The 21,507-nt window shown below is 37.9% G+C and overlaps 1 protein-coding gene across 1 annotated transcript in view; it reads right to left on the reverse strand.

Annotated features, from left to right (window-relative positions):
- Window positions 1-321: 321 nt before the first annotated feature.
- Window positions 322-21,507, reverse strand: part of nkain4 (sodium/potassium transporting ATPase interacting 4) — a 50,821-nt gene continuing 29,635 nt past the window's right edge. Inside the window, exons 5-7 of the mRNA XM_020929962.2 lie at window positions 10,042-10,102; window positions 2,569-2,653; window positions 322-1,668 (exon numbers count right to left, since the gene is read on the reverse strand). Coding sequence (XP_020785621.1) covers window positions 1,659-1,668; window positions 2,569-2,653; window positions 10,042-10,102 — 156 coding nt within the window. The 3' untranslated portion in view covers window positions 322-1,658. The remainder of the gene's footprint in view (window positions 1,669-2,568; window positions 2,654-10,041; window positions 10,103-21,507) is intronic.

The raw sequence follows: 21,507 nt of genomic DNA on the forward strand, positions 1-21,507 counted from the left end.
TTGGAGTTTGATAATAAATAAACTGAATCAAAACTCATTTATTAACGTTGCTTTTATGGCAATATCTTGGCAAATCAAAATTTACTCTAAGGGAACTGGTTTGAGGAGTTGTCCATCAGTGTAAGCCTCTAATATAAAGGCACAGACCTGAATTAAACATAGTAGTATATGGTATGAATATGATTACAATTCACTTCATTTTATTAACAAACATTTATTTACAAAAACACACAATACAACAATGCACAAACAGGCTTGTTCAGTCAGACACCACAAATAAACAGAAATACAAACAAGTCAAATCATATATAAAGAGGTGGATTTTGTTCGGTTACACATTCACAACCTACTATCTCCAGTAGTCTCTGGAAGGCTCTACCAAGAGGAAGACTGCTCTGATACTTGAAGATGAGGTGATTTTTTTTTTTTTTACTTAAGAAATGCTACAGAAATTCATTCAAGAGTGCATAAACTGCTCAGAGAGGTTGGTCACAGGCCGACAATATGATCTTTGTAATAATTGTTAAATATTCAGAGAACTAATAAAATACTGCAATCAATTTGTGCTATAGAAAAAGTACTATTAACATTCATTCTACATAAAATATGCCCATTCAAAGAAAATAAGGTTATGCGTGAGCAGCTTTACAATTTGTACTTTATCACTTTTAACTCCAGGGGGCAATAAAGAGTAACAAATGAAATGTTAATGGACCCAGGCAAAACATGTACTGAAAAGTGCAATAGGTTTATTTTCCCCAGATCTTACTTGTATTAAGTTAGTACATTTTCACAATAGTCATACAGTCAGAGTTGTAAAACATGCTATTTTTAAACAATATGAATATTTGAACACTTGATAGTTTGAGAGATTCTTGCAGCCCCATCTCCACCACGGTACTTTCTTTCGCGGCTTTTGTTAGAAGATGCTGACCTTTGTAATTTGCCATTGGTGAAATATCCCTCATTAGAAGAAGTTTTGAATCTCAAATGAGCTCAATGGATACAATAACATTTCTTGAAAGTTAAAAATACGCTGCAGTGTAACCTCTTGTCAGAGTTGTGAGTATTTGGAATGGCAGATTCAAAGTCAGTGAAAACAAAGCTGCCTTGAACAAAGCCTCTGAAATGCTGGCTCTTTGAGGTTTCCAGAAATAAAATATGCCAGTCTGTGTGTTTGGACTTTTTAATCTTTGCATTCAACTAATCTTTTCTTGCTTCATTATTTACATTTCTTGACAGGATTGGTTCTTTTGTTACATGACCCTATGGTACCCAGTGGTACCTCTTGTCTCTTCCTGCACTATTTTTGTTTAAAATCTTAGCATAGAATAAACAGGCAGAGCAAAATAGTCCACGTTATTTAAGATGAACTGTGTAATTGCCCCTAAAGCCAAGCTTTGAACCAGCAATAACAGAAAAAAACATTGAGGCACAGACTCTTGGCAAACATGAAATGACTCAAAGTTGTGCCAAATCTGAGCCTACAATGAAAACCTCTCAAGTGTCATGCATAGCTCCTTGTAATGTTTTCTTATGGGGCTGAAAACAACAGCATACTCAAAACAATCATGAATTCAAGAAACAAGAAAATTATATGGACAGCTCAAGCAAGATGTCTGGGAAAACTTGCAGCATCACATCCATGGTCTTCTCATTTACGTAGACCTAAAAAAACAGAAACAAGAGCAATGGTTAAGAGCTGTGTATACCATTATAAGATTTATACTGTATACTATAATTCTGAGTTCACACTCTTTATAAACAGGTAATTACAAAAAAATATCTATAAGTGTGTTAAAAGTATATTTAATAATCCACCAGATGAATGGCTAAGGATAATGATAAGGGTGTAGTTACGTAGCCAAATCAATAAGACAATAAAACAATAATTGGCATAAATGTAAAACAGCCTGCATATCGCAAAGGCCCAAGACTGTTAAGGCTTTACTACACTGTGCATATTTCCTTTAACTCTTTTAAATATTTTTGTGCTTTGTTTTTTTTTTTTTGTTTGTTTTGTTTACATGCCTGATATATTTCTAACCCTAACTTCAAGTAACTCATTACTTCATTGCACTTTAAATCATATTTGTGTAATCCCTCAGTCATCCAGGTATGATCCATCGCAAACAAAATATTAAGTTCTGGCAACTGGACAAAAGTTTAAGAGTTGCTCATGTTGTTGATCTAATAATAAGGGATTTACATACTGAGCACTTGTTTTTTGTCCCCAAAGAGAGGCACAACTGTGTATGTATACAGAGAATTGAGTGTGCGTACAGATTTTAGCCCCCACAATATGAACACACAATGCTACAATGGCAGTAACATAAAAGGCCATTTCATTCCCTTAAACTGTGACAGGATGTAGCTTGTTCAATGTGAAGTTTATTCCAAAGACACCGGACATGTTTCCAGTCTCCGGATACTGAACCGGCAAACACACAGCGGGATTGGGCCTCAGCACAATACTCAGGCAGGTAGTAACAGAAACATCTGAATGAAAATGGTAATAATAATACTTCAAACCAAAATGAGGAGTGAGGGTGGAACAATGATACTTACGGATACATGGGCTTTAAGAGGAGATGGGATGGTTTCTCATTGACATGGTACAGAGGGAATGGGTCAAATCCACCAATAAAATCAACTGAAACAAATATAAATAAAATAATAAGACATGCAAATGGTAAAAGTGCAGGTAAAATAAGCTATGGAAATGAATGTGGTGTGAGCTTCATGAAAATAAATAAAACTTGCAGTAAAAATATACAGAGCACCTTTAAGCTTATTGTGTTTTATCCATATTGTGTATGGTTTGAATATTTTGACATTTAACTCATACACACTCACTGATATTTTAATTTATTGAGCGGTTTACAGGAGTGGCATTTTTTCAAATGATGTGTGTCTTTTAACTCTGGACTATGCATCTGTAGATGTGCCATCTCATTTTTGGGGTCCAAATTTACAAATAGTCAACTTGACAAAAAGCACAGTGTGTTTCCTGCCCTTTTAAATATTTTCTAACTGATATTTTCCTTTTTGTCTCAATGAACTGTACCCTTTTTCACGAGCACCCTTAATTATATGGATACTACCAGTGTCTTTGCTGTTTTTGAATTTATACAGTCAATTCTTAACTTACATACAATAAAGATGATTGCCATAATTGCACAATAGTTACATGTATTCATAGTGAAACCTTTGTTGTTGTTGTTGTGTGTTGTGGATGTATTTATTTAGCCTAAAATATGATCCTGTATTTGGATGAATGTGGAAGGACACACAGATAAAAAGTGTCATGCTTGTACCACAATGCTGCTGACGCAAGGAAAGACTTTTTGTCATGAAAGAAGAGCTTGTGGCTCTGGAGGCTGCACAAAACCCCAGAGCGAGGAGCTGTTAGGACAGAGTGCGTCACGCCTGTCCGCCTCTCTGACAGGGGGGCCAATGAGATTAGGTGAACTGTCCAGATGCAGCCAGGCAATAGATGCAAGATGGGATCAAAACAACCAAAAACAAGCTTACAAGGAAAAGTAAACTCTAACTCAGAGGCTTCAAGGGGAAAGAATTTGTGGAAGATCAACAAAGGCCAAATCAATGACATCCTGATAAGCAGGTGTGCACTGCAGTGTAGAGATATGAGCAGGATGAGAGCACGCCACATGTCCTGCAGAGGAGAGGTCCCCTTAACTTTGACCCCAGACAGACGGACTGTTTGATCCTATGGTTTTATCTGCAGACCAAAACACAAACAGCCCAGAATGGCACTTCCCTGCTCTTTGTAGTGCAGGTGATGTAGTCATGGAAATAGTAAAAAGGTCAATATTTTTTAGATACAAGCAGGATTATGTCTGACAGATTTAACTATTCAAGCCTTAACTGTACACGCCTTGTGATGACTGAGCTGCAACATATTAACATCATTATTGGCAATGTTATTGAGCATGACAGGTGTGGGAAAAGTGTCATCAACCATCAGAGCTGACAGGGATATTACGGGTGGCTGTTTTGCATGATAAAACATAGCCCAACAAAGCCATTACAGGGGGCAAAAGTGAGTGTCTTATAACTGAAAAGGAATAATATTCCTTATGGCACTTATATATTATACTTGATTCCTACTTGATTTGGGAAAAGATTAATATACTTGTTAGCCCCGTTAGAGACGCATTACATATGTCACAACCAAATATCAGCGATTGGTTAAATAAATAAAAAAAGTACCTGCCTACTGTCGAGTGAAGAAATTTTAATGCTGCAGGTCAGACAGTTTCCACGAAGTGAAACCAGCTGATGAATCAGACTACTTCCCTATAGCTGTTGAACACAAGAGGATGGACTCCAAACTTTTAAAATATTTTCTATCTTTCTCATTGTTCCCGTGTTGCTGCTGACGAACTTTGAATTTCCTTTGGGATCAATAAAGTATCTTTTACATAATGGGATGATGAACTGGTTATTGAACACTTTGCAGTTCTTAACTTTGTGGTGTGTGAGAAAGTGTGCAGATGTGCAGATTTGTGCCTTTGCTTCTACCCCAGGGCGGCCTAATAATGATTACAATACAATAGCCTATAGTGCTTTGAAAGGATTCTTACGCTTGAAAAATGCAATACCAATTATAAGTAAATAAATAAATAATAAATATATTATCTTAGCATTTGTTACATAAAATAGATTAATTCAACCTGTCTTCTGTTTATTTTAAATGTGGTGCTCTAATCTTTTTCACCGACCCCTCCATTCAGTCCTGATCTGTCCCTCTGTAGCGTATCTGAGGATTTTCTGGGGATGTGACTCAGCATAGAGACCCGGCAGCATAATTAGCCGACATGCTAAAGTGAGCTTATCCTAGCACTACGCGGCTAACTGCGTGACCTACTTTACAAAGCGGATTTTCCCCAGCTCTGCCTCTTTGCCGGTGTGCCTGCTCTCCACTGATAAGTGCGTGGAACAAATCTGACACAACAAACAGTGACTCAGGATGGGCACTGGACCAGACCCACAGAGATACACTGGTGCAAGTCTCTGTGTGTGTGTGTGTGTGTGTGTGTGTGTGCAGACAAGAGCTTTGGAAATAATGTCAAACAGCATCAAGCAGTCTGCCAAAGCTAATATGGTTGATGTTTCAAAAGGGTGATTCAGAGTGCCTGGTTTAACACATGTTTGATGTGACACTGTCATTTGAGCACTGTGTTGGTGTACGCCCAATATTGTCTCATTTCCCTTCATTGTCTTGCCTGTAGTAGTGCTGAAAAAAAAAATGTAATTGTAATATTTCTGACAAGCACTGTGATTGTGATTAGACTTGCAGTTCATGTTTTAATAATAGGACTCTGTTCAAAGTTTACATTTTAAACACCAGTAGAAGAATAGATCAAAAGACTATTACATAAAAGTCTATAATATAATATAACTGACAAACAAGAATCACATTTAAGAACATTTGTAGAGCAAAGCTACAAGGTTAGCTGTTTTATATAGATTTCTTCTGTTTGTGGGGAAAATGATGGTACTCTGAAAATGGAAGCCTTTGCAATTTCCTAATTCAAATTGCCATTTTGATTTGACTGTGATTACTATATAGACTATAGAACACAGAAAACTACACTCAAACTAAAGTTATCTGGCCTCTGTCAGCACTATCTCCCAAAAATACAGATATTTTAAAATGGCTTTTGTTTTCAAAAGATAGATCTACAGGCTACCAAAAAACAAAACAAAAAAACAACAACAAACAAACAAAAAAACAAACAGAAAAAAACCCCCAACAATGTACACTTAGGGATGCACCAATCCTGCTTTTTCAGTTCTAATACTGATACTTCGACTTCATGTATCTGCCCATACCTGATTTATTCAGTATTTAAGCAGGTAAGTCAATTGAGAACACCTTCTCATTTGCAATGATGACCTGGCCAAGAGGCAGTACAAAATGTGCCCATACCTGATATTAACCAATACTGGTGGCACATTTTCAAACACAGTTAACTCACTCAAGAGATCCAAATGTGTTATGCAACTGTTATTTATCCTTCAAATAACTACTGAAGAGCTTCATATGAATAAAAGTTCAAACATTATGAGATGTTCAAGGAAAAAATCAGCCACTAAATAGTCTTATTATATCCAATTAAATGCCCATCAATATTGGCTTAACCAATATCCTGCAAATCTTTCAGTATTGGTGTCGATATTAAATTCCAGTATCGGTATCATGCATACCATGAGCACTTAGTGAATTTGTTTACATTTAATTTACATTTTCTTGCCAACAAAAAAACAAAACAAGTTTTTGGGATGGACATTGTTAATGAGGTTGATGAAATCGATAGTCTCATAAACCAATACATTAATCTTACATTTACAGTACTCGCTTTTAGGAGCTGCAGGTGAGGCCCCACAGCTGCAGGACTCATAAATATATTGACAGTCTCATTTTCACTCTGACATTCATTGACCAATATAAGCAGCACTGTCCTTGAGGGATTAAACAATGTGATTTCATGACACTTTTCCATGGTCTACTAAAACAACAATCTGTTTTGTTCTAATGAGAGACAGGGTTAAGTAAACACTGTAATTTGTCTGTCTTATTACCTTCCCCTAACTTCCCAGGGTGCAGCTTGTGAGCTCATTGACCAGTGCTAGTCTAATGATCCTGTCAGAATGAGACCTAAAATTTTTTGCAAGTCCACACCTGGTTAGAGGCTATTCAGTAACAAGAGAGATTGTCATTACTTTATGTGTGTGGGAATCAAGAAGAGAACTACAAAGCAAAATAAAGTAAAAGTTGGAAGATGCTGAGGCAGGCAGGAGCTCAAGAGAAATGCTTTAATCTACGCATCAAACAGAGATAAAATGGGAGCGCAGTGTGCCTGTTCTGGTAACAGAGATGTATGTCTCTGAAAGAACAAAACGTCTTGTACAAATCACTTATTACAAAGTGTTGAAGCTAATGTAACAATGTCTCCAAAGAACACATTTGAGAAAACTAGATTCTTATTTGATATTACTGGCCAATTTTACCCTAAGGTATTTTATAATTAACTATATAAGCTTTTGGGGTTATGTTTGGTGCTTTAATGGGGATGTTTTATTTATATATAATTAGGATATTGGTGCAGCGTCTGCAGTGATGCGGTCGCTGCATCGGACAGTTGTGGTGAAGAGGGATCTGAGTCGAAAGGCAGTCAGTCTACATTCCTACCCTCACCTATGGTCATGAGCTCTGGGTAATGACTGAAAGGACAAGATCGCGGATACAAGCGGCCAAAATGAGTTTCCTCCGCAGGGTGGCTGGGCGCTCCCTTAGAGATAGGGTGAGGAGCTCAGTCACACGGGAGGAGCTCGGAGTAGAGCCGCTGCTCCTTCATGTTGAGAGGAGCCAGCTGCGGTGGCTCGGGCATCTGTTCCGGATGCCACCTGGACGCCTCCCTTGGGAGGTGTTCTGGGCATGTCTCACCGGGATGAGGCTCCGGGGAAGACCCAGGACACGCTGGAGGGACTATGTCTCTCGGCTGGCCTGGGAACGCCTCTGGGTTCCCCCGGAAAAGCTGGAGGAAGTGTGTGTGGAAAGGGAAGTCTGGGAGTCCCTGTTCAGACTACTGCCTCCGCGACCCGGCCCCGAATAAGCGGAAGAAAATGGATGGATGGATGGATGGATAATTAGGATATTTGGTTTAACATACTAAATAAAAGGCTCTGTGGCAGATATGTTTGAAAAAAATTGTCTTCCCGAGTACAGATACATTATATATGCAAAATATGTCCATTGTGTGCACTGTCTACGCCTAGTGATAAAGCATTTTATTGCCCAATAATTAGGAAGTGTCTATTAGCATGCTAGTTGTTGTGACAACAAATCTATCAAATCAAACCAAACTAGCTCAAAATGCTCAGTTCCACCTTGTGATATTATGAAGCTAACTTTGAAGCTACATTTTACCTTTTGTTTAGTAGAGACTGGACATTCCGTTGATTCTAGCGAAGGTGCATGGAGTTTAAAAACACAGTGGAGCACCTCCTGTATTACCCTGAATTATCATAGGGTGGACCTGAGCACAAATATGCAGGATTTGTGTGTTAAACATGTGAAGGAAAGAAAACTCCTGGTATGTTTGTGATGAGGAAAAGAACATTATAACATACATAGTTCAGATAATGTATATGTAGCTCGGAAAAGTCAAAAACCGGAGAGTGAAAAAATAGCAGTGTTTTTTCCAAGTTGGAGCGGGCCCAGTGGGGATTACTTGGGGGTGACTGGTGATTAAGTGGTACAGACTGGAGCAGAAAGGGCCTGTTGGGTGTGGACGTTCAGAGCTCACAGACAGTGAATGCCTGGTATGTGACCGCCTAAGACGAGGAGATCTACAGTAGGGCATGTAAAGACGACACACGGCCACAGCTTTGAGTCGAGTTTGTTCAGCCAGAGGAAATTTTAATAGGGCAAGATCTGGAGGTATTTTTCAATCTCCTACTAAATATTTGAGAAAGTGCTTAGTTGTGAGGTTACTTTGGGTTACTGGTACTCATTAGGATTGGATGTAGTGGAAGGTATTTGGCTGACCTTTCTTAAAATATTGACCTGAGGCTAATGGGGTTACGGTCGCCTAGACATCTCTGGTTTCACCAAGTGTTCTGATGTTTCTTTTTTCCTTTCACCATGACTAAATATTAGTTTGGGCAGTTTCATGACATTACATTCAGCAGTGGTAACATCATAGTTTATTTATTGACAATGTGATAAAGTCATATCCGTATGATAAATATACAGTAAAATCATTTTGAATACAAGATAACTATTTTTATTTACTAATATTTGTTGTAGATACGACATAAATAATATTTTTGTGTCATCAGTTTAAATGGGCCTGATCTGTTATAATGCTGTTTCCTTCTCAAAAACAAACTTTGTTGGAGTTGTGTTTTATTTAATTAACACATAATTCACACACGCTGCATATTTAAACTGAGTTCTGATGTCATGTGGTAATAAAGGACTTGCTCCACTGTTTTAAAACTCCACACACCTTCACTAAAATCATTTGGATGATTTCAGCCTCCCACTGTCAATCTCTACTGAACAAAATATAAAAGATAGCAGTTAACTTCAAAAATGCTGTTTCATGACATAACAAGTTGGAATAGAGCATTTTGAGCTTTGGAGATGGAGGCAAACTAATAAACCAGGATTACCTACACTTGTGTGAATCAAACAAGTCAGGGTATGTTTTTGAGTTACTCTCAGGAGTAGCAGCATTATAAAATGTGGTGGGAGGGTGACAGCGCCATCTGCAGTCCGACTTCCTTGTGACAGTATCCCAGGTGTGTGAGAGTAAAAAAGCCCCCACATCCCGGTTTATAGTCCTGTGGGCATGTTTCGATTCCCTAAGGGTCTTTTTTTACTGTCACACATCTGGGATACTGTCCTGAAGAAGTCAGACTGCAGGAAAACCTGTATAAATCAGCTGACAGGACATGTCACAGCAACATCATGTGACTCTGACGAAGACCTCTAGTGAGCAGTCCAAACTGTCAGTTATGAAAACAACCTCTTAGTCTGAAAAAAGAACCTAATAACATAAATTATCAGAAGACCAAATGAACCTCATTGGACTAGCATTATAACATGGCTTATAGATCACAAAAATCCATTCTGTGTAATATAAACCAGGACCGTGTAATCAGTTGTGATACTTAAAAATAATCTAATCAAACCAAAATAAAGCATAAAATTTAAAAACAGATGGAGATTATGCTGAGGTACAGCAGGTAGATGGGGGAGGGGTGCTGCTCTGTGAGGATAGCTGGAGTGACAATCATAGCGGAGCATGCAGAGATGAAAGTGAAGAAATGAAGAAGGCACAGTGCATAACAGCAGGTCTTCAATCACATAAGCCAGACCACAGAGAAACTCAAGCATGAGGCCCGTGTGTGTTTAGGGGGTGGGGGCAAAAGATGTAAGAAGATGGTAACACTGAAATATGCGATTTGTTGACATTATTTCTCAGGCATTTGTGAGTAACTTACAGCTATCTTCCTCTTCAGTCATGGCGCTGACAACGTAGCAGGCATAGACGAAGCCAAGGAGCTGTGAAGACATAATAATACACAAGGTTAACAAATGAGAATATGACAAAGTGGTAGTTAGCAGATTGTCAATTTCAAAGTTTGTCAAAGTGGTAACAATAGGGCATTGATTAGGAACACAGGTATGACAATGTTATATTCAAATTAAATGGCCCATATTACACTATTTTCTAATGTTCAGAAAATACTGTAATATGGACCATTATTTTTTATTTATTGTTTCCTTATCAAAAACATACCTGAAATTGTGTTTTGTTTCATTCACACATGTTTAACACACAAATCCTGTTTAGGCTGAATTCTTCACGCCAACAGAAAACACTCTGTTCTACCTTGTGATGTCATATGGTAATACAAGGAGTACACCCACCTTCCCTTGTATCATTTGGATAATTTCAGACCTGGAATTGCCAAACTCTACTGAAATTAAGGTAAAAGATGGCTGATGAACTTGAGAACTACCACTATATGACATCACAAGGTGGAACAGAGCATCAAACATATGCGAAAGAAACAAAACACAACACTGGATATGTTTTTGAGGAGATAACAACATTATAACTCACTCTCTAGGTCACAAAAGTCAATTTTGCGTAAAATAGGACCCTTAAACTTACTAAGTGATAGAAAGAAAACTCTGATCCCATTTCATCATATACATATACATAAAAAAAAGTCAACTAAATCATTTTCAATCATTAAAATGTATAGAGTATCTGCACATTCATGTATTATGTATTTTCTTTTCCATACTTCCTTTCAGAATCAAACGTTTCTGATAAGCACTTAGTCGTTTCAAACCTCTCCATATGCTCCACTTTACCAAGCAACGGACAAAGACTTCCGCTCCTGTGTGCAGCCTGTAGTGTAGAGCGTGTGATCCTGTAAATGACTGTCATCGACTCTCTGGGACAGTCCCTCTCCACAATGAAGCACCCTCCCATCATCTGGCACTGGGCCATGTCAATTAAACCAAGCAGCCTCTTCTGTGCTCTGTGATGCCAGGTCTGTCTGCACGCCAAAAGGACAGATACACGAGCCCATCCACGGAGGAAGTGCTGTGTGTTTGTGGTGTGACTGCTATTTCTACAACAGTCATTTATCCCTGCAGTATAAGCTCACTTAGGTGTAATTATAATAGGGCCAAATACTATTTAGGGACCATTCATCTTTGAGTTAAAGCTATTTTTAAGTATATCATTTTGGCTGAAGCTGCAATTAGTCTGTTCATTGGTTTGTGCTTTCTGTTATATATGCAACATTCTCTCATTCAGAAGATATATTTTGTGTCAAATTGTTAAATTGTAAATCACTCCTAATTTTTCATCTTTACCTTACAATTGCAGGAATAGAAGTGTCTCTCAAATATGAACTACTACTACTATGATAATGCATTATTTGATTCATATAGCACATTTCTGGATGCTCAAAAATGTTTTACAATGCATTATTCTTTCACTCCACTTGGTGAAGGTAAACTACCTCTAAAGCCACAGCTGCTCTGGCATTAACAAGCACCACATTGGTCGCATTGTTTAAATAGAGCTGTTCCACCTTCAAGGCACACACACTTAATGCACTCAAATCACTTTATACATGAAAAAGTGGGTGAAGTGTCTTGCCCAAGGACACAATGACAGAATGCAATGGTCTGAGCTGGTTTCAGACCAACATTCTAATCACTCAGAACTATTCTATTTGTCCAAACCATAAACAGAATTGTCTGATCACCAAAAAGCAAAGTGGGTAGAGTGTCCTGCCCAAGGGCACAACTACAATGCTACTTGGCAATGGTGTGAGCTGGGATTAAACCAACAATCTAACCAATCACAGGGTTCATATTCTTTTTCACTGACAAAATTTCAAAACTTTTCCATGACTTTTTCATGGCCTAAAGTGAATTTTTCATGACTTTTGGGCACCTACATGTGTAGAATTGATCAGACATTTAGGGCTAAATATGAAATGTTAAGCCTTTCCACTCACCTTATGGTTTGGTATTATAGTTTTTTTAACATTCAAAATACTGTCTGTGAATTTATTGTCGTCTCTTTCAAACAAAAGGCACATATGTTCAGAAGATATACTAAAATTACATGACTTTTCCAAAACTTTTGTTGAATTTACAAAATCTCATGACTTTTCCAGGCCTGAAAAATGACATTTTCAGTTTCTATAACTTTTCCAGGATTTCCATGACTGTGGGAACCCTGAACTACAGTACTATTCTGTTTGCCAAAAAACATATACACAAAACTGACTGGTCACTTATTAAATGCTTAATATATAAAACAAACTTCACATTAATAAACAAAAGACAATGGCTACCTCTGTGTTCAACCTTGATAAGACATTGCCATTTTCTCAGTCATTTTCCTATCTAATTGCCGGTCTCACCCCATCCATTACACTGGCACCAAAATGGAGCTGAATTAGCATATGTATAAGGGCAGTGTCAGACACAAGATGGTGTTAACAGCAGGGGGCACTCTAGGTTGTGTGTGCATGTGTGTGTCCCAGTGAGTTAATATGCAGCAGTGTGGTTCATTTACATAATGGACCCTGATTGCTGTTGTGGTCTGGGATTTAAAACATGCTACGGCAAACATGTCATAGCAGCAAGATTCAAAATAGAATGAAAAGAGAAATTACAGGGTGTTTTGGGGTGAATGGCATGTTTCTGAAATTGTAACAAACAATGACTGGGTTGCTAAGTGTTGACTGGTGTGACCAAATGTTTATGTGGTTATGAAGTAATCTTACAGTAAATGTAACCAAAACAGTGATACAGACTATTATTATGGACTTTTTCAAGTGTAGAGCAGTGGTGAAAGAAGTACTTGGTTTTGATACTTAAGTAAAAGTATAGAAAGTAACCCTGTTACCAAACAAGGTAAAGCCTAATCTTAAACAGGTCTGTAACATTTGATTGGTGAAGACATAATCCTTATATTAGTCAATGCTAATCAGAGAAGTTTTGCTTTTTTGCTCCAGGCTACGCTGTCCTGGAAATAAGACCATGTCCCCAATAACAACTGACAGCTGAACTCAATTTATCTCACTGCATTTTGAGAATGTTACACAGCACACAGTGCTTTAGAGTCATCGTGTCATTGATGTAAAATTCATGCCATAATAGTTGAATCCTCCTTCTGCATTGTCATGATAGGGAAATTATTTGGTTTGGAAAAAAGCAACTGATAATGCTCATAAGGATGCAGTGATCCAGTTTTTTCAGTTTCGATACCGATTCTGATACTATAGCTTTAAGTATCTGCCGATAGCTGCGCAACGAGTGAAAACAGATGTGCTACAAATGTGTTATGTAGCTGTTATTTATGCCTCAAGTAACTACAGAACAACTTTGTGTAAATACAGTTTCAAACATTCTGAGACTTTCTGGGCCACCTACAACCAGTAAATAGTCTTATTGCATCACGTTATATGTCCAACCAGGATAGTGCCTGAACCGATATTTGGAAGCCGATATCCAATACAGCAAATTTTCTGCTATCAGCACCGATATCTGACACCATTATCGGATTGGTGCATCCTTAAATGCTTATGAAAGCTATTCTAACAGTGTTCTTGCACCACCTCAGCAAAGTGATAGCTTTAAAAGTAATAATAAACTAATACTAATAAAAAATCTATTTGAATTACTTGGAAGTAAGGATGCATTTCAGATTAAATCCATAACCAGAGCTGGACTAAAACAGTAATACCGTTTTGCGTTTTAAATAATGTATATAATTGACAAGACTTCCCAATGGATAGGAAAAATTCAGCTTTTTGTGCTTTTTCTCCGTGTGAGACGAGGCCCCACTGTATGAATGAAGATGTGAGAAGGAGGCCACCTGCTGATACAAAGGTTACGTGTATTTGCATAAGTTAATGAGGGTTAGGTTAAACTAAGTGTGCTTTCCAATACTCGTCTGCTCCAGTTAAATAAGACTATAAAATTATCCCCGAAAAATAAACAAGATTGCATCGCAACTGATGCTGCCAATGGTTCAGATAATTACCTATATGCGGCAAATCCATAAAACAACTGTAAACGATTACATTAAAATTCACCAGAGCTTGTGATCTAGTTGGCAGGAGCTGTATGAAGGATCATGAGCCCTACTTCTTGTTTATACTAATCTTATCAATCTTATCAATTAGCACCAAGGACTCTAGCAAAAGCAGAGCCTCCATCTTGGCTTTATTGACAGCTATTCACTACAAGCCAATCCACAAACTCATTAAGGCACTATTGATTTGGGGTCGGAGTCAGGCATGGACTTTGCCCTGAATACTAAGATTGTGTTTACTACAACGAAATGGCATACAGATGTTTTGCAGGTTAATTACATTGCACCTTCTGGAGTATGCAGGACTGTGTGTGTTTGGCAGCTGCATGTTTAATGACAAAAACATGATGAGATAGGGACTGTTGAGAGCCCATGCACCTGTTCTTACCCATCAGCCCCTCCTGTTTCTCTATGTATATCTCTGTGTATGTTCACGAGTGCACAGCTACAGTGGCTCCTGTGGGGTTAGTGAGGGTCTAAGATGCTGATTTGCATCTTTCTCATCAAATCACAGCACATGAGGGCGTTAAGACGAGAGGTGGCCAATTATCCTCTGATCCTTCAGTGTGAATGTGCTTATCCCTATAATAGTGATGAGAAGGAACAGGACAGACTACAATCAGGAAATACCACTCCATTTGAGAAAATCTATACTACAACACCATACAGCGCTATAGTAGTAATACAGTAAAGTAGTACTCAGTGTGATCTTACTAAAGATGCACAGATCCAGCTTTTCTAGCTCCAATACTGATATAGATACTTTAGCATCTGCCAATACCGTAAGGGTCGTGTAAGGACTGAGAATGGCATTTTCCCCCAGATTATTACAAATTTGATCCAATTCTGTTATGTAATTGTTATTTATCCTGTAACAAATAACTCAACAGCTTTGTGTGAAGCAAAATTCAAACAATGAGCCAGTAAATAGTCTTATTACAGCAGAGTAAAGCCCCAACCAGGATACTGGCTGAACTGATATCATAGTACCGATATCCAATCCAGCAAAATTTCCTGTATAGGCTATATCGATATCTGATACCAGTATTGGTTTGTTGGTATTGGTGCATCTCTTGATGTTACCCTCACTGACTCATGTTTTTTTACAATTGTGTGCATAATTCACACACTCCATACATCATACTAGGCAATGTGAGCAAAGTGCGCCAAAGGACACAACAACAGTTCCCACTAGAGCAAAGGTTTCCTAACCTTCAGGAGCTACCAGTAGCTCTCCTCCCCCTTCCAAGTAGCTCGTTAAGGGATTTTGGCATTATACCATTGTGAATAGCAAACATTTTATTAACTACATGCCTATACAATTGTAAATGTATAATTTTGAAGCCCAACTTTCTGCACAAATAAATGGACAATGGTTTATGTTTTATAGGCGTCTAACTGTATCCAAAGGCTTGTCCTCTTTCTTATAATCGTCTCAGTTTCTTTTGGCCACTAAAATGAGTAGCTCTCTGGCATTTTTGTTTTGTAAAGTTATCTCACCAGAGGAAAAAGGTTGGAGACCCCTGCACTAGAGCAACTGCTCCCCCACTGTGGCACCTGGTATTCTCAATGAGTGCTTTCCCATCCAAGGTCTAACCAGGTTTAACCCTGCAACGTCTACGATCAGACGAGACTAGGCGATGACAAGGTGGTACTACATGGTTTCAGTACTTTTTACACAATGAAAAATTTGATTTGAAGTAACAGTAGTCACAGCTTATCAGTTTTACCATAGTAAAAGCGGCTCACAAGATTCCTTCATTCTCACATGATTTTCTGCCAACTCACTCAAACTTTTAACAAGAGCAAATACTAAAATGAAATTAATTCATGCAGCCAAATCCATTTCCCTGCAAAACAGATTAGCAATTAAAGCTCCTGGCTGTGAGGGCCTTTGAAGTTAGAGACAGTCTGAGCCCAGACTGACACAGAAGCCTGAAGGTGGCGTTTCATGTCAGATTGTTTTGACTCCCTAAAGGTCCCATATTACGGTATTTTTTGATCTATGTTATAATGTCACGGTTCTGTTTTGTTTCATTCACACATGTTTAACACACAGACACTGCAAATTTAAACTGAGTTCTACTCTAAAACAGAAAACACTCCCACCTTGTGATGTCGTGTGGTATACAGGAAGTGCTCCATACACCTTCACTAGAATCATTTGGATACTTTCAGCTGTAGATGCATAAAAATTATGTTCAAGTGCAACATCTGTCTGTGGTGCAATTCTGTTCTTTGACTTCTTTTGGATTTTACATTCTGAGATGCCACTTTAACCATTTGATTTTCTTCATTTGCAACAACTATAGTAACACAGGTCAGCCACATAAATTGAGCTTGGTTATATGTATTTGTGCAGTATTAGGTACAGTATTTGGCATATATACAGTAAATGGTCACATCTTTATACTGCATTTTCCGTCAAAGAACCACCCACCCATTCACACACATTCGTACAACATATATGCAGAAACAAGGGGGCACAAGGGCACAACATCAGTATTCATCTTTGAGAGCTGAAATTGCACCACCAACCTCTGGATGAAAAATCTATCAACTTCAGTGCCTATACAATCATCTCCATTTCTCCAGGCCTGGGTCTGTAGAGAACTGGCTTGTGATCCTTGTAACCTGATTAGAATATATCCTAAAGAGTTTGTCTTAATTGTAATTATGCTTTTGTTGTATGAATGAATTCTTTACTTTATTAAATGCAGTTATTGGTCACAGTTGATTAAAATCCTTGAATCTAATACAGAACACGCTTTAAATTACAATGACCCCACTTCATTAGGGAAGCTGAACCCACATCACCTTAACCCCAATATCCCCACGTATTGATGTGTGGCTAATAAACATCAGAATGCAATCACCGCATGGGCTAATTGAGCTATCAAAGACCTCCCTGACCTCAGAGAAAAGGGGAATGTGGGGGTCCATAAACACACACACAGGCGTGCACACACACACACAAACGCACACACACACACACACACACACACACACAGATGCCTGACCCTGTGGCTACGGCTCACCCTCACAGCTAATCACTGGTTTGTCCAAGCAGCGGGAGCCCCTTTAATCAACCTGAGCCCCTCCCACTCCCACTGCAGCGCTACATAAGTATGCCTTTGGTACCTAAAATAAAAACAGAATACACATATTACATACAGTAAGGTAGCTTATTAAAACCAGAGTGCAACATTTTTAGAAAGTAATTTAGCTAAACAGGCTAAATGTTTTCTGTTGGATCTGCCACTGTGTATTCATTATGTACAGATTATATACTGCTGATCATTTCAAATCAATTTTTGTATCTGGAAAACAAATTGGCCACAGAAATAATGATGATGGTTAGAACATTTACATTTTTGTTTGGTCATCATCACTACTTTTGCATTGACATTAAACTTTTACTTTCATTGTGTATTCAACCATTTTTTTCATAAAAGTGAAAGTCAAACAATGTCACAGGAAGACAGACAGGAAGAGTGCCCTGGAGTTAACAGTGATATTATGACAAGGGACAAAAACAAGAGGAAGTGTGCAGTTGTACTAGAGAAATACAAGAGCATTTTGCAGATTATCACCTCTACAATCCTCTTCATGCACACTTCCAGGGCAAAAACCCAATACTGGAAAAACACACATTTAAAAGACGGGCTCATGTCAAAACAATTGTCAGAAACATGTTCACCACCCCATGTGTTGACGCTGCTGTTTTCTGTTTTTCTGTTATTCTGTGTCTCAGTTGAGTTGTTTTTCACACACAGTTGCTGTAGTTAACAGTGAAAGTGTTAGGAAGACATTGGAAATTGAGACTTTATGCAGTGTCAAGAATAAAGTAGCTTACAACATGGGATAGAAAATCTGTTTTTGTTAACGCATCAGAACAAGTTTAGAGCAAGTAGTACTGGTAAATGTAATAACAAGTAAGTATCGTAGTAGCAGTAGTAGTAGTAGTAGTTATTGTTGTGATAAAAGCAGAGAAATTACTAAATGTAGCCATAATAATTCAAATTCACTGAAATTAGATTTGCATTTTATGTTTTAATAATAGGATTCTGTTCACCCACGCCCAGGAGAATTGACAAAAAAATAAATTAAATATGAACTGACAAACTTAAAGAATCACATGTAATTCAAAGTGTGTTTGTGCAATCGAAACTACAGGGTTGACATTTCTTATGCAGAAAAAGACAGGATATTTTCTTGTTTGTGGAAATTATGTGCTTCAAAAATTGCCTTTGCGTTTCTCTAATTGCACCCATTCAAATTCTGATTTAATTTTATTACAATTGATCTTGCAGCCTTATAGCACTTTTTGTCATAGTAATATTGGGAGCAGTAATATAGGTGTGGGGAGACAGCGGTAGTAGCATAGGCACTCTGGCAAAGAGTGGTCATTTACAACCGTAAGGTTGACAGCAATGACAAATTAAACCATTAAAGGACTCATATAATGCTATTTTCAGATGTATGTTATACTGTTATTCCTTCATTCACATTTGTTTAACACACAAACTCTTTTTTTCTCAGATGGAAACCACTCTGTTCCACCTTGTGATGTCATGTGGTAATACAGGAAGTGCTCCATTGTGTTTTTAAATCCCATACACCATAGCAAGAATCTTTTGGATGATTTCAGCCCTAGACTTGCCAATCTCTACTGAACAAAAGGTAAAAGGAGCTGTTAACTTGAAAACTACCACTACATGACATCACAAGGTGCAATAGAGCATTTTGAGCTTCAGAGATGTAGACAGACTAACAATAAAGAATTACTCAAGCATGTGTGAAAGAAACGAAACACAACTCCAGGTCTGTTTTTGACATTGTATCATTATAACAAGGCTTGAAGCTCACAACAATCCATTTTATATTATACAGAACCTTTAAATTAAACAACCTCCTTCAGAGATAAATGAATGAAACAGAACAATCTTATGCCCAATGTTACCTCTCAGTTGCAATATAACCTATTTGGTCCATAAACAATAGCCTGTGATCACGGTGCTTTTCTTGCATAGGCTCCCCTGGTCAGTGATGAATGGCAGCCGACAGATGTCAGTGATGCCTCCATTACGGGCAAACTGATCCACATTTTTCATCTTAATGAAACATAGTCCTCTGAGCTCAGACTAAATATTTAATAGCCTCTTGCTGTGACCTTGAAAACCCGTTTTACAAAGACAAAGGATGTGCCACCTGATTATAATTCTTTTCATTCTTTGATGATACATTCTCCATCAAGGTCTATTCCTATACAAATCCTATACAATGGAGTTTTAGTGCTGTGCAATTAATCGATATGTGTGGGCAATTTGAAATGTTTTTGTTCTAAAAATGGCAACAATTAGAAATCTTAATAGTTAAAGGGCCATGTTATGCTATTTTCTGATCTATGCTATAATGTTCTGTCCTCAACAAAAACATACCTGGTGTGTTTTATTTCATTCACACATGTGTAACACAAAAACCCTGCATATTTAGGCTGAGTATTTCTCTCAAACACATATAATTTTAATCATTTCCACAATAGAATTTCCAAATCTTCAGTAAACAAAAGGGAAAAGATAGCTGTTAACTTAAAAAATCCTGCTTCCTGACATCACAAGGTGGAATGGTTTTGAGCTTTGGCAACACAATAACAAAGGAATACTCAAACAAAACACAAATCTGGGTATGTTTTTGAGGAGAAGAACATTATAACATTATAACATGGCTTAAAGCTTCCAAGAGTCTATTTTGCTTAATATAGGGCCTATATAGACATTATATTTATTTTTCATAGGACCAAAATCAAATCAAATCAAAATGTGTGATCAATTAATAAAAGGACTTTTTCTCACTTTGTTTACATGACAGCAAGCTAAGATGAAATTAAAGTGCTTTTGAGCAGAACAGGAATTAAAATATGCAAAAAGAAATCCTTTATTGCTGACTCAGGTGCCAAATAATTTGTTAGTGGAGATGCATTAGCAGAGTGAGGAATGATGGGGTTGTAAAATGACATGAACCGTTTTATTGCCATTCTCTGTGGGGTCATGGGAACAACACAGTCCAGTGGGTGTCCATAAGTCACACTGCTTGTTTACCGATCCGACATCTTTTAAATGCACACTCAGCATGTTGACTTGGGCCAAAGAAGAAAAGCCTACACTCATTGGATATTATTAAATGGGGCTCAGAATTCAAAGGAGCCCGTAGGTTGCTGGTTCAATTCCTGCTATGCTCAAACTGTGACATTCATGGTTTGGAGGTGATTAGAGGGACTGTACAGAATGGCAGACAAGGGAGTAATGCCTCCATTCCATATGTGGTTGAATTTATAACCTTGCTTCTATTGTATGTGAAAATATTTGTGAGTGATTTAGAATTAAATATAGAAAAAAATCTGTAAGCCAATTGAGTGTTTCTAATGCTGTGATCTGAACAAGCTTGGCCCATGTTCAACAGGAGGTCAGCCAGAGGAGCAGCCATGTGTGTGAGCGCTCATGTCGGCAGGATGTCTACTTTGGCTTTTCAAACCGAGCAAGACAATAAGGGCCTTCCAGTGTCAGAGGAACCTGTTAGCAGCTGGCAAGTCTGAGCCACTCTCCCAGACAAAACAGCCGATCAATGTTTCATTCAGCGAGCAGCAGAGGCGGGCGGGCTGGATACGCGTATAATAACACACCACTGTGCCAGTATATTGGGAAAAGTGCTTCAAGGCAAAATAAAATCAACAGCTTTCTGCCAATCCCTCGTAATGCCATGTTCAATGGAGGCTGGACAAGCTGAGATTCAGTCAGTGGCCTGTTCACACTTGTATTTCATATAAATCTGAATTAATTTGATTGATGCTGTGTCAGGTGTTGTTACAATGAAACTCACACTGAGTCATCAAAATCAAATTAGTGTTAATAAAAAAATCTACTGTATCTTGTCTCTTGCTAAAAGATGTCACAATAAAGGTGAGATGTACTAACTGTGCCAATTATTTAAAGGTGCACTGTGCAAGATTTGTGGTGGATGGTCGTGGTGCACCATCCACCACAAATCTTGCAGAATGCTTGTCTCCATGGAGTTTCCATGGTCTGACTTTAAATATATGTATGTAAATGTAGCATTTATTTCATTTCTATTGTAAAATAGCATAATTCCTTCTGTGAATAGGGGCTGCTCTTCACAGATCTGAATTGTAATGTAGCGTAGTGCTTATATATAAGTTTAATCTATACTATGGAACATTCTAGACAACAATAACATTCCCACAAACACGGTACATGGTGCACCTTTAAATGTTAAATTTTTTAAAACAAAATTAACTTATGGGTGATCTGAC

This window comes from Boleophthalmus pectinirostris, unplaced genomic scaffold (assembly GCF_026225935.1).
Source record: "Boleophthalmus pectinirostris isolate CB_2022bp ecotype Guang Dong unplaced genomic scaffold, ASM2622593v1 HiC_scaffold_8, whole genome shotgun sequence".
Taxonomy (NCBI): domain Eukaryota; kingdom Metazoa; phylum Chordata; class Actinopteri; order Gobiiformes; family Gobiidae; genus Boleophthalmus; species Boleophthalmus pectinirostris.